Raw genomic sequence first — 13,433 nt, forward strand, 5'->3', positions numbered from 1 at the left:
CGTTTGTAGTTTCTAAGAACTTCACGTCCCATGAATCTGTGCTGTGCCTACGTCATCCACACGCGCCCGTGTAATTCTGTTTTGCTTCCTTTTCGCGCACATGAGACAAACCAACGTGGCTTTTGCTTTTTGACAAGAAACTGCTGCATCCATAACATTTAGCTTCACGTTTATGAAAGAAGAGTTTAATAAAAGCATTGTTTTCTACATCCGGGAAACATGTTTAACGAGGAAGAAGACTGGAGTGACGAAGAAGACGCGCAGGTCCTGAGCAAAGCTGTCCTCAGAAACTCAGCGAAGACGAACAGCAGCACTAATGTCAAGGTAAATGTAAATCCAGCTGCTGCCAGCGAGATGCGAAGCAATATAATGTTTTTATACATTTACGTATTAATTATTCCTGTTTTGGGAGACAATATCCTGCAATTATATATGAGCAGAGAAAAACATGCATAAATGAAACTTTTCTGGAGGATAGTGCAACAACCAGGGGCAAAACAGAACAAATATATGATGAATAAGTAACAGTAAAGATATTATAAATGAGTGAAACAGTGATATTGCACAGAATATTGCTATTGCACATTGTTGTAGAGTGATATTGTTATTGCACATGAATGAATGAGTCAATGGAGTAATAACAGTTAAAAGGACTAATCATTAAGGCTGGACGATATGAAGAATTCTTTATAGATATCAAGATAATGTTGTTGAATACTGGTGATTTCACAAAATATTTACTAAATTAGATTTTTGGATATAATCAATGACCTGACTTTACTGTGATGCAGCCTTTAAAACCAGGAAAACACAACAATATTTTACAATATCCCAACTCATATCACAATAACCATCATAATATTGATATATCCCCCAGCCCTGCTAATGATGTTATCTGATTTAATCCACTGATCAGTCCAAGCTGGTTGGAAAGAAGAGCCTGATGCGGACCCTGCAGACGCTGGGGTCGGTCCCGGACTGGAAGAACGAGGACCACCAGCAGGACAGCGACAGCGAGGCAGACGTGGTCCCGTCGCACACCAAGAGGAAGAAGAAAAGAAGGAACAGACGGAAGCAAGCCGAGACGACAGGCGAGCAGCGAGACGATGCTGATGTAGATCAGACTGCAACACAAAAGAGCAAGAAAGACAACAAAGTTGGTGAGTAATTAAACGGTGTTGATAATGATCTAATCGGTGATGTTGCTGTTATATTAGATCATATAAAGATATTCTTCTTCCTTAAGGGGCCATGAAGGTAAAAACCTCCTCCGTGGGCGGGACGAAGGAGAAAGAAATGACCAAACCTGCAGCGGTGGACGTAAACAAACCGGCGAACACAGCGGGACTGAGCAGACAGCAGTGGAAAAGCAAAATGAAGAACAAGAGGAAATGTCAAAATAAATTCAGACCGAATAAAGCCGAGGAGGAAGTCCATGAATCTGCAGAGCAACGCACGCCGAAGGAAGAAGTCAAAATAGATGCACATAGCAACAACAGTCCGACGCCAGCCAAGAAGAAGGAAAAGCAACGTCCAGCTCAGAAAAGGAAAAAGACAGAAGAGGATGTAGCCGCTAGAACAGAAACACTCAGAGGAGACGAGCAGCTGATTGGTGGCAAAGCTGAAAAAGGTGCAGCTGAACCGTCTCCCGATGGTCTGAAACAGGAAGCACGTGGAGCTGAAGTGGAGATAGAGGAGTCGCCCCTGAAAAGACAGAAACCTGAGCTGAGCAAAGAGCAGATTCAGAAAAGAGAGAAGCTACGGAAATTGCTCCAAATCCAGGACCCGGTCTCCCGGGAGACGCCGGCGGAGACGGAGGACGAGCCGGCGGTCCCAGAAGAGGAGGCGATCCAGAGCCGCTCCGCCTCCCTGAGGTCCCGCATGGAGCAGAGGCTGGAGTCGGCTCGCTTCCGCTACATCAACGAAGTGTTGTACAGCACGTCGAGCGGCGAGGCCAGGCGCATGTTCAAGCAGGACCCGCAGGCCTTCGGGATCTACCACAGAGGATACACGGCGCAGGTCCAGAGGTGGCCCGCCAACCCGGTGGACGCCATCATCGCGTACATCCGGCAAAAGTGAGATTATAGAATCGCTGGAATATTCTCATAAGCAGCCAAACAGTCAGAATAATCAAATATTCTTCACACAATATCTACAGTAAATCCCTTTCATACGTAAATGTAATGCAGGGGATAATGCTGCACTGTGGGCGTTGATAATATATATATTCTGCATCGGTTCTGTGTTGATCCTTAGATGTCATGTAAAGTTGCGTTGCTCCTTCTTTAACACTCCTCTAACTGTAAACGTTGCTTTCAGGCCTCCCTCTCTGGTGGTTGCAGACTTCGGTTGTGGCGACTGTAAAATAGCGCGCGGCGTGAAGAACAAAGTGCACAGCTTCGACTTGGCGGCGACCTGCGAGCTCGTCACGGTCTGCGACATGGCCAACGTGAGTGTGTGTCGCTCTTTATGCATAAGTGTGTGTGTGTGTGTGTGATTGAAAGTAAAACACATCCTCCGTGTGCAGGTCCCGCTTCGAGACGGCTCGGTGGACATCGCCGTCTTCTGCCTGTCTCTCATGGGAACCAACCTGGCTGACTTTCTAGCCGAGGCCAACCGCGTCTTAAAGAGGGGGTAAATAAATACGTCGCATGCATCCAGTGCAGCTGCGGCGGTTTCGTGCATTTCTATACTTCATGTCTCTATAAGTGTTTTTGCACATTTATTGCAGGGGCGTCCTTAAAATAGCAGAAGTGGCGAGCAGGTTCGAGAACGTGAGGAACTTCCTCACGGCTCTGGCAAACCTGGGATTCAAGATGGTGTCCAAGGTAACTGAGTCATCCGTCTGCTCTCTAATAATAATATTCAGTAAACTGCTTTATTGTTGCAAACAAATAGACTTGGATTAATGTATTTAAGGAAGATCTAAAGTGACCGACTTAAAAAGTGATTGTTTTTTTCCTTCAGGACGCAGAAAACACTCATTTCTACTCCTTCGAGTTACTGAAGACGGGAGATGCTCCAGAAAATATAAAGCAATTTGGGCTGCAGTTGAGGCCTTGTGTCTACAAGAAAAGATGAATACATGTTCATTTGAATAAACTGTGGGATTATATCGATACTTTCCTTTGTGAAGGAGCAGGTTTTGGCTACATTTTCATCAGAGCCGAGTCATTATTTGTACAAAGTCTCAGCCACAAATTAGTACGTTTTATAAGAAAACACTTTGTGCAAATGTTGAAATTCTCCTGTTTTATAAATACTGAAAAATCAGGAAGAAGTGAAACATAAAATGCATATTTAATAAAACTAATGAATCTGTTTGTATGATATACAGTAGGAGGAGCAGTGATTGTATTTGTTTTCTTCTGGGGGAGTAAAGTACATTGTTTGTATGAACCTTCTATCTATACTGTGAGTCATATTTTAAGAAACTCTTCAGAAACTGAAACATCAAATAGATCTCTGATGCCGATATTTATTCTGACTATAAAAAGGAAGAGACTACAGTCTGAGGGATCGTGACTCAAACGTACTCACTTGCCACAAGAGGGTGTAACAGCTCTTCCACCTCCGGATGTGATGAAGACGAGTGTGTCTGCATCTGGATCATGAAAAGGTGTGAAAATGTATTTATAGTTAGTCGTCACAGCAGCTGCTCCTGTTTCAGTCGACCAAAGACATCACAAGGGCACTAGCCGTGACGCTAAATGAGTCATCTCTACTATATCTGGAGGTGTTTTGTTGTTGTCATGGTTACAAAATGGCAAATTGGACAAAAATATTATTATTGGATGATTTTATTGACAAACACTGGGAAAAACAATGCATTGGAAAAGAAATGTACAAAATTCAAGTAGGTTAGAAAAGTGCTAAAATAATGCGTTAAATTCACAATTAAGAAAACTCATTTCAATGCATTAAACAAATGACACATATGCTCCTTAAAACAAACATTGAAATCATAATGCACGATGTAAAGCAGAATGTAAATCCAAAAGCCTTCTTTTTCATCTTCACACGGTGCTCTTGATGTCGATGACGATGGAGTAACCGTTTTCAGTCGCCGCCGGCTTCTTCACCTCGGGGGAGCCGGGCGCCATCATCAGAGAGGTCAAGACCGAGAGAGACTCCCGCTGCTGGATTATAGTGAGAGAGTGCAGCACCAAGATTGTTCATTTTGTTTTCATATTCCCATAATAACAATGACAAAAACAATAAAAACATGATGAATTTCCCATGAAAAACAGGATTTCTGAACATATTTCTAATGTTAACCTTACCTTATATTGTGTCTTGCTATTCGTCTTGCTGTAAAAGAAAAGAGATTATGTTAATAATAATAATAATGTTTCGAGGAGCTTGTAGTGTTGGTTTAGGACCACTAGATGGCACTGTGTCTTAACCTGACACATGCATGATGCTGCAGGAATAACATTGAAGGCAGCGAGTGGTGACCCGAGTCCTCGTCATTGATCTCACACGTCAGCAGCAGAAACTGTGTATATTATGACCTCATCAACCCGGTGAAGGGGGGCGTTGCTTTCAAAATAGATTCTTCACTCATGTTTTCTTGCTCGTTGTACGCCGTGTGACTGTCCTTCCCAAATTAGCCTGACAGGAACTTTCCACAGGAGCCGGGGGGGATAATGGGGACCGAGGCTCTATGGACCAATGGCACCTTGACCAAATGTTCTGACCGGAGAGCCAGGCCTATTGAAATAGCTGCCGAGCCGCGGTTGTGCTGCACAGTGCGGCTTTACTCCCAGCGAAGCCTGATCTGATCCAGACAAACACTCTTGAGAAGTTAGATTCGTGCAGTCGATGTGAAAAATGTGGATGGGGACAGGTATCCCACATCAGTCGTAAAAGAAGAACGACTCTTCTTTTTTCCACCCCAAACAGCAATATTAAGGAATGCATTGTGGATTTCTCTCGATGAATGCTTGAAGTTCATTATAATAATAATATGTTTCTGAACTTTTACCTTCAATGTGGCATTGCTGTTTGTTGGCCTATTCATCGGTCTGCTGCACAAAGTGCCAGACGTAGCGCTGCATAAAGCCAGAGCAGGGAAGATAAATCTGTTTCTCGCTTCTACCTGTCTGCAAACAGGGCTGCGGTGGTAGAGGCACCTGTCTCGTTCCAGCCACATTGCATCCTGTTTGTGAATAACAGCACGGTACTGGGGTTTTTGGTCGAGTTGGGTTACCGATCCGCACATCCTGTTTGTCTCTATACCTTCGCTTGCCTGTCAACACATCACCTGCCGGAGCGGTGAACAGTCACCTGTGTGGAGGCGTTTCAAACTCACCAGCACACCCAGAGGATGACGACGAGGGTGAGGAGGATGGCCGAGGACAAAGACATGCAGAAGATGGACACGAGTGCTGAAACACATACGTACATACACAGTTTTAAAAAAGCTCAGCATGCTGATGTGATCAGAGAGTCTTGAGTAAAGTCCTCACCGAGCTGCTGGTCCTCGTTGGCGACCTCCACTTGAATGTTGACGACAGCTGTGTGGTGATAGAAGGACGCACGGCAGCTGTACAGGCCTTCATCCCGCGCCGTGACCTCCGACTCGAAGACCATCGCAGCCCCGTCCATTGGGACAAACGAGCCATCACTCCTGAGACACGAGGGACATTTCACTGAATTTGTCTTTGCAGGATTATTTTAGATTTCTCATATTGTGAAAAAATCACTTGAAAAGACGATGTGTTAAATTTTCCAGACTTTCTTACTCTGTTTGCATCTGTTCCTATAAGACATTAATGTTCAGTCTAATTTGTTTTAGACAGCTGGGCACTGTAGTTGTTACACAATGTTACTCAAATTCGTAATAGGAGTACTCGTGTGTTTGTTGGGAGCAAAGTCTGAAAAGTGAAGCCAAGAGTGAAGTGCCTTAAACTTGCATTCTCTCTGTTGGCCTTTAGGGGGTGCAAAAAGATTGCAAAAAGAAGTTTGACTGCATGGAAGTCTATGAGAAAATGACCCAACTTCTCTCTTGATCTACTACTTGGTCACTTCCTTTCACTCGATGGAAAAATTCAGAGACGCAACGGCCAAAATGTCGAATTCAAGGCTTCATAACCGTAGTCCACAAACCTGTGGTTGACAAAATCCACTTCTTATCTAAAGTCTAGAGTTGGGAAATATTTTCAACTGCGGATTAATACACATTTGGAGCTCTAGTGTGTATTTTGGGTCAATTCTACCTCACACATCCTACTATCAATACACCATAGTGCCCACACTTTTTCATTGTGGGTTTAGGTCCTTTCTTTGGTTCCTTGATGACCAGTTTATGTTTTCAGACTGATAATTGTTAACTCCTCTGGTGGAAGATAATAACGGATTCATCACCTCTCACAGTAGAGGTTGTACTCTGGCACGTTGCCTTCGACGCCGAGCAGCACTCTCTGGTAGAGATGATGTTCCTGGAGAGCCAGCCGGTGTGCGACGGGTTCACCGCCGTAGCGGCTTTGCAGAGGAGTGGTGCGGTTCAGGACTCTCACGGCGGTGATGTCTGCAGAAAAGTCTGTTTAGAATCGCTGAATGGATTTATGTGATTTACTACTATTTGGAGTTTCTGTTAAACTCACAGTATCTCGGGATGTGAATGGTCTTCTTCTCCGTGGCTCCGTGTTCAAAGTGATACACACAAGTCAGGTCTTGTCCTTCATGAAGGGCCAGAGGAAACTGGTAAGTCAGCCTGGCTTTAATGTCTCGCCCCTCATGCTCTGACTGCAAGGACGTTTGGCCTTTGGCATTTTCGGGAAGGAGCCAGGCGAGGTTGGCCCCGACACCCCCGCCTCGGCAGTCACACACTGCCAGCCAGAGGGGAGCGTCCTGCTGTCTCACCACAGACACGCTCAGCACCGGGAAAGCTTCTGGAAAAGAAAACAAGGGGGTGACAGGAAGGTGGATGAGCAGCGGCGTGAGGTTGGTGAGAAATATCTCAAAAGAGAAAGAAAATAACGTACTGTGCACAGGAATGTGTATTGTCCTTTTTTCCGGTGCCTCCAGGCTCGGATGCTCCACCGTGCAGGTCAGATTCTGACCAGAATACAAAGAAGACAAGAAGCGTGCAGAGCTGCGGGCCGATACCAAACCATCGGCCTGGACTTGGCTGTGGGTCAGATAGCCGAGGCTGCTGTCGCCAACATGCCAGGTGACGGTTGCTGCGGGGGCGACGCTCTCCACAGAGCAGTCCACCTCCGTGTACTCGTCACCGTCTCTCCACGCGGCGCTGGAGCCGACGGTGATGTTAACACAAGCTGTGTGGGAAAGAGAACTTTTGAGAAATGGCGCTTATATGGCCGTATATATGTCCCGCTACTCTGAATGATCCAAAATCGCTTGATATATCAAACCATACCGCAAAGAGGGAGGGTTACGCTTCTGTTTTCTGGCTCCTCGAACGCGGGGTGATTTATCACACACTCTGCAGCGAGCTCCCAGGGCGAGCAGGCGGGGAGGAGCAAGACTCCCCTGACAGAGTGGCTTCCATTATGAGAAGTGAAATTGAACCAAGAGACTCCAGACACGCCCTCTGGTAGCAGCCAGGACATGTTGGCTGCAGGGACGGCGTCGGCCGCGGAGCACTCGATCACCCGCCGTCCATCTTCAGTCTGCAAATCAACTCGTATGGTGGGAGGAACTGAGAGGAAGAACATGGGAAAATTAAAAATGCACTCGTGAAAGAAACGTATGCAAAAGTAGAGTATCACCTACCGATCTGTGTAACTTGAGGTCTGACTGTGATGTTGAACTTCAGCGTTGCTTTGAGATGGTGATAAGAGGAGCAACATTCGTACAGGCCGCCATGCCGAGGCTCCACAGGACCCTGAATCACGAGGCTGCTGCCAGCCAGCTCCACGCCCTCGGGCAAGGGTCCGTCGTCCCTACAACACAAAACAAAAGATTAATTCATGCTTTCCTTTGAATTGTTTTACTCATTAAAACACGACTGTTATTTAGATCAGGAAATGTGTTTAAATCTGGTTCCTGCTGTCTATCACATTGTGGTTTGGTGCCACCAAACCTGCAACCACATCCTCCCCAGGGTACGTTTCAGTCTACATGAACACCTCAACCGTCTCTCTGTTATTCTGTATATTTTCCTACGAGATATAAAAGGAAGATATACAATTACAGGCCAGAAGTTGCCAGATTTTTTACATCTCCGTATATTTCTTACTTCCTGCAGGTGATGTTGTAATGTGGCACATTCCCAGTGATCTGCAGGCGGACGACGGTGTTGCTCTCTCCTTCCTGCACCTCTAAAGATTCATTGCCATCACCGTTGCTGCTCAGCTCTGATTGCAACTTCATTTCAGACACATCTGCAGAGCATAAAACATCCGTGTTTTCTAAAACTCCTTCCTTCGTGAGGGTGACTTCACTGTACGATACTCACAAAAAGATGGCAGAGGAACGCCTCGTGACTCTTTGTGTGTAAATTTGGGGTGATTGAACACACAGGTGACGTTGTGCCCCCCGTACCCCATCGCAGGGAGGACGACCGAGCTCCTTTGCATGTCTGAGTCCACTTCCTCGTCCTCTCTCTGCAGCTCCTCGCCTGTGCTCGAAGCCAAGGTGATGTCAGCGGCAGGTCTTCCTCCAGATGAAATGCACGAGACCACCCAGAAGTCACTTCCTCCTCGTTGTACGATCTCCGCTTTAACGGTCACATTTGGCCTCGCTTAAAGAAGCAGGGAGAAAAGACGAGAAGAGTTTCACAGGCTCTAATGTTTTTTCCAGCAAATTTAAAAAGTCAGATATCAAGTTGAAGGCTCTGGGTGTTTTTTCGTTGAATAGGAAGCCGGGCCGGATGAGCTAGAACACAAGCCGTGAGGGGCTTCTGCTCGGGGTTTTTACAGAGTGCTGACTTAGCCTTATCACCTGTCCCATCTGCTGGCTGGGCTGCAGCTGAGAGCAGATGTCTGGCCCAGCTGCAGTCCAACTACAGCTGAGACGAACTGCAGGCTTTTAATGCAGAAAAGATCAGAGTCTATTATCAAATACATAAAAAAAAGTTGTGGCGTCATACGATTGCCAGCCGTCCCTAATGAGAACGAGATGTGAGCTCGGGGGTTGGAGAGCGGTATGTATACGATTAAAGTGAGTTAAAGCACTTTGGCATTAAACGTTTCATCTGTTAACACCTACTCTGTGTGGATTTAACCACGGCGCTAGGAAAATGACCTAAGCTGTGGTATTTAAGTGGGGTGTGAATATCTCACGGACAAATGAGCTGGCTCGAGCTAACGGTCATCTTCTTCAAAAATGTGTTGAAATTCTTATTACAGCTCGTCAGCAATCAATGAATCAAGAAAAAAAAAGACCAAAAAATTAGCCAGATTAGCTGTTCTTCCATCCGCAGTCCAAATATGGTCACTTCCTTTCACTGGTTGCAAAGCAGCCAAGATGGTGACAAACTCAAGGCTTCACAATACCGATCAGTGATGTAATGACTGTGTTCTTATATGGAGTCTACAAGGCTCATCTGCTGACTTGGCAACTTTCTTGTTAGATTTAGCAACTTTTGGAGCCAGAGCTGCTACTTTCATTGGAAATGAGTTGGCAACACTGAGCTGGGTTTTACATGTGGATAATTATTTTTGCTAGATTCTGAAGACGCTCCGTTAACGAGCGACAACATGCTGCACCACACAACAGCACTGACTTGGTTTTCTTTGGGCCTACATGTAAGACGGGAACCAGAGCCAACATGTGTCAACTTGAACATTGCCGTGTAACTTGATGTGACAACAAAACCAAACATGTGAGAGGTTTTGTGTCTTTGCATGTGCTTAAGTTTTGCATTAAAGTTTTAAGTGTTTGACTTCTAATCCAAGGATGAACAAATAGAAATAGTCCGTTTATATAAATAGTTGCTTATTTTAAATCTGTATTATCTGATTTTTTTGGCCACTGGGGGGCAGAAGAAACTAACAATATACGAAGCAACATTAGCATCACAACAATCAACCTTTTTTTTAAATATACATTGAATCATGTTGATATCAAAATGTAGAATATTTGTGTTTTTAAGTCTAAACCTTAAAATAAACTGGATTACAGTTGCATGCTGCACTGTTATATAAGTTACTGATGTTCTTGAACGGAAAAGCATTCCCACATGAATTCGTTGCATTGTGCAATGTGATTTATGGTGTGTCACTGTGTATGTGGAGCAGAGTGGGAGAGGGAGGCACAGTGTTGTTGTGAGATTGCTGAGTCATGATTTGCACGATTACAAAACTACTGCAGATGCGACAGAAGTGCGTGAGCTTACTGTAGGTTTCCACCCGGGCGGTGGCGAGTCGGGGGTTTGGGAGGGCCGGGTGTCGGACCACACAAGTCACGCTGTCCTCGTCCTGCAGACGGGTGGGGAAGCGGAGGACGCTGCTGAGGGTGGAGGTGCCGTTGGAGTGAGCGTCTTTACTCACGTCCACAGTGAAAGGTGGATCTGAAGGAGGGCGGCCGTCCACCAACCAGCCGATCTGAGGCGCGGGCCTGCCGCCGACCGCCGAGCAGGACACCGACTGGTAGTGAGAGCCGTTGATGGTCTCTGCAGTCACCAGCATCTGAACGTCAGGCCGAGCTGTGGACGGGTGAACATGTCAGTCTCCTTTGGGGTCAAAGATGCATCATCTCCATCATTAGTGACCTTTTAGTTGTATCTTACCTAGGACAGTGAGGAACACGCCCTCTGAGAAATCCTCTTCCTCTGATGAAAACTCACAGGTGTATTCTCCCTCCACGTCCACGCTGGACACCTTCAGCCGAACCGTGAGGTTGGTGACGGAGTCTGGCTTCGTGAAGTTATCGCGGCTGAAGGCTTTGCCGTTATAAAATCCCGCCATCCGCTTGGATGTAATCTTGGAGGTGGCCTGGCGTTTCCACTGGGAGCTCAGGATCTCGCTGTGGCCCACATACCTGCAGCTCAGGTGGACGTCCTCGCCCAGGACGGCCGTGACGTTGCGAGTGACCTCGAGAATTTTCTCCCCAGCCGAATCTGAGAGCACGAAAACAAAAACAACAATGCAATGTTCAATGAGAGGTTGTGAACTCTGAAAACCCTGAAATTGCCAAACGCCAACAAGGCAGAAACATGTCTTGAGAGGGGAATGTGATTGTTCCTGACAGGTTGATGGATCTCCTTGGTTGTGCCTGTGAAAGGGTTTTCCTGCACATCCCATTGTCTTTGACTCGTTAACTGAAACCGATGGATGAGAGTCACCGGCTCAGTGGTTCTCAGTCCGTTTATCATAATCACAACGTGCCGATCACTAATCAATATGAAGCCGGACTAAGAGTCATGCTAACAGGCTCACAATGACAACGATGTGTGCTGATGTTTACCATGTGAGTTTAGTGTAATTGCAGAATAAAAATGTGATGATTACTAAATACAAAGAAGCTGATAGTATTATCAAAGGAAAAATAAATTATTATTGTTTTAGTACAAAAAGGATAAATCAGGGCATGGGTGAGTGTTAAAACTTAAATTACTTAAATTAATAGATCAAATGTATGTTTTTATATACACATTTATCTGCATTTGTCATTTTCCATTTAGTATATAAACCAAATATTGGACAAAAATGTAATTTTGATTCCATAGTGCTGCTAAATGAAAAGACAGGATGTTTAGTAATGATATTGAGATCCATCCTAAGGGGAACATGCATATCTAACCTAAATTAATTAATGTATTTAAATTCCACCATTAGAGATGGTCAACTCAGAATCACAGAAGTCAACCTTGAAGCCAAAACTGATATGAAAATATGAGTCAAAGACGGGATATCTCTTTATTGATCAAAAGGCTGAAGGCAAGAACTTGACAAATGCAACCTTGGCTCCTTCAGTGTTTAGTGGTTTAATAGAGGACTCCATTATGTTAATAAAGTAAAACCCAGTCCAAACATTACACCCCGATCCATCCAGACCGCTTCCCTCCACACTGTTCTGAGATCAGCATGATGAAGCTGACAGGTAGGAACCCTTGCAGAGAGGACAGTGTGCAGACTCCAACGCATACAGAGTCCTTTTCATCTCGCTTCCTCCGCCGACTTCAAAGTGCACTCGAGGACACAGTTTGCAGCCAAGAACCTCTATTCAGATGAGCAGAATAAAACTAACAAAGATGCACACAGCCTCAAACGCCGTGAAAACCCGGTCTAACTGTAACGTGGAGCGCCTCCAACGCCTTTTAAGAGGGAAAGGACACAGAGGGAGGCAAATAAATGTGCTGCATCAGTTCAATTATGCCTCGTGGGTTTATAATTCATTTGCCCTTGCAGGTTATTGCCAGAAATAAATGTCAGCCAAACATGGAGAAAAAGGCACACCTTAAGGATACAAACTGAGTAATAAACGAGGGGGAAAGAAATCAGTTATTCATGCACTGCATCGTATTTCCTGAGACCCCCGGGACGTTTCGTTTCCTCAGCAAAGAGCAACCGTCCACCCGCGGGGGGGCCACTCTTCCTCTGCAGACTGGGGTTGTGGTAAACAAACGGAGACTCTCTACTTTAAAACGTCCCGGTGACAGCAGCAACACTGGAGCTAAAGAACCCAGATGGGAATCTACAGATAGGCTGCAGAGGGTTCCCCCCTCCTCGAAAGAGAAACCTCAGATTAACTTTTAAAGGCTATAAAAAGAGAAACTAATGTGGTTTTAGGTGACAGTAATAACGCACTGATTGCTGGGGGCGACAACGGCAACATGCCATCAGCAATATACGGTTATTGTTTAGATGCTTTACTGCCTGAGTGCAATTATAATCACACTAATCACTTAGGAAAACCGTAGCAGCAGTGTTTAGTGTAAATTCCACAGGTTAAACAAGAGCGTGAGGGCCAGTAAAAGAAGCCCATAAACAGCTGACAGTCACAGGCGGAGTGCAACCCGGCAGACTTACCCAGAACTTCCAAGCAGTGAGCAACTTTTAGGACAAAAACCAAAATCAACAGCCCTGAGCTTCCCATGACGAAGTCAGTGAGTGGAGGAGAGCTCACTGTACAGAAGAAGGGCATTTAAAGTGTGTGTGTGTTGTGGTTATGGTAGATGCACACACCCTCTACAGCTGTGTGCTCTCTCACACACACACACACACACACACACGCACACGCACGCACGCACGCACGCACACGCACGCGTGTGTAATGCTGCTTCTCCCCTTTGCCTCTGTGTATCAGAGCTGCTGCAGATTTGCATGTCTCTCACAATGTTTCCACTCCAGAGTGTTTACTCCTCCAGGTCGCCGTGCACCCTGCGCTGGTTCAGTTATCGTACAGCGGTGCACCTTTGGGAGTCGGTGAAGCCATACATCATCCGTACCATCCCGTCCCTGCAGAGGCACTCCGATGCTGCCTGTCGCTACGGATGCTCAAGACCCTGAAATTATTCATTT

At 45.7% G+C, this 13,433-nt stretch overlaps 2 protein-coding genes across 3 annotated transcripts; one reads left to right on the forward strand and one right to left on the reverse strand.

Annotated features, from left to right (window-relative positions):
* Positions 1 to 78: 78 nt before the first annotated feature.
* On the forward strand, positions 79 to 3,426 carry rrp8 (ribosomal RNA processing 8). Its single transcript, XM_084019253.1, has 7 exons — positions 79 to 324; positions 917 to 1,160; positions 1,247 to 2,075; positions 2,320 to 2,449; positions 2,528 to 2,634; positions 2,732 to 2,828; positions 2,968 to 3,426. The coding sequence occupies exons 1-7, from the start codon at positions 220 to 222 to the stop codon at positions 3,079 to 3,081; spliced, it is 1,626 nt and encodes a 541-aa protein (XP_083875379.1). The 5' UTR covers positions 79 to 219; the 3' UTR covers positions 3,082 to 3,426.
* Positions 3,427 to 3,784: 358 nt separating this feature from the next.
* On the reverse strand, positions 3,785 to 13,080 carry LOC311020043 (uncharacterized protein). 2 transcript variants are annotated; one of them, XM_084019821.1, is made up of 14 exons: positions 12,942 to 13,080; positions 10,700 to 11,029; positions 10,307 to 10,615; positions 8,426 to 8,710; positions 8,207 to 8,351; positions 7,741 to 7,910; positions 7,385 to 7,666; positions 6,990 to 7,283; positions 6,609 to 6,896; positions 6,370 to 6,532; positions 5,472 to 5,632; positions 5,315 to 5,390; positions 4,284 to 4,311; positions 3,785 to 4,136 (listed from the first exon to the last, which is right to left on the reverse strand). In XM_084019821.1, the coding sequence occupies exons 1-14, from the start codon at positions 13,054 to 13,056 to the stop codon at positions 4,017 to 4,019; spliced, it is 2,766 nt and encodes a 921-aa protein (XP_083875947.1). In that variant the 5' UTR covers positions 13,057 to 13,080; the 3' UTR covers positions 3,785 to 4,016. The 2 variants fall into 2 exon arrangements, with proteins under 2 accessions (XP_083875947.1, XP_083875946.1); XM_084019820.1 differs by having other exon boundaries at positions 3,785 to 4,139.
* Between the last annotated feature and the right edge of the window lie 353 nt (positions 13,081 to 13,433).

Source organism: Eutrigla gurnardus (assembly GCF_963514095.1).
Source record: "Eutrigla gurnardus genome assembly, chromosome: 10".
Taxonomy (NCBI): domain Eukaryota; kingdom Metazoa; phylum Chordata; class Actinopteri; order Perciformes; family Triglidae; genus Eutrigla; species Eutrigla gurnardus.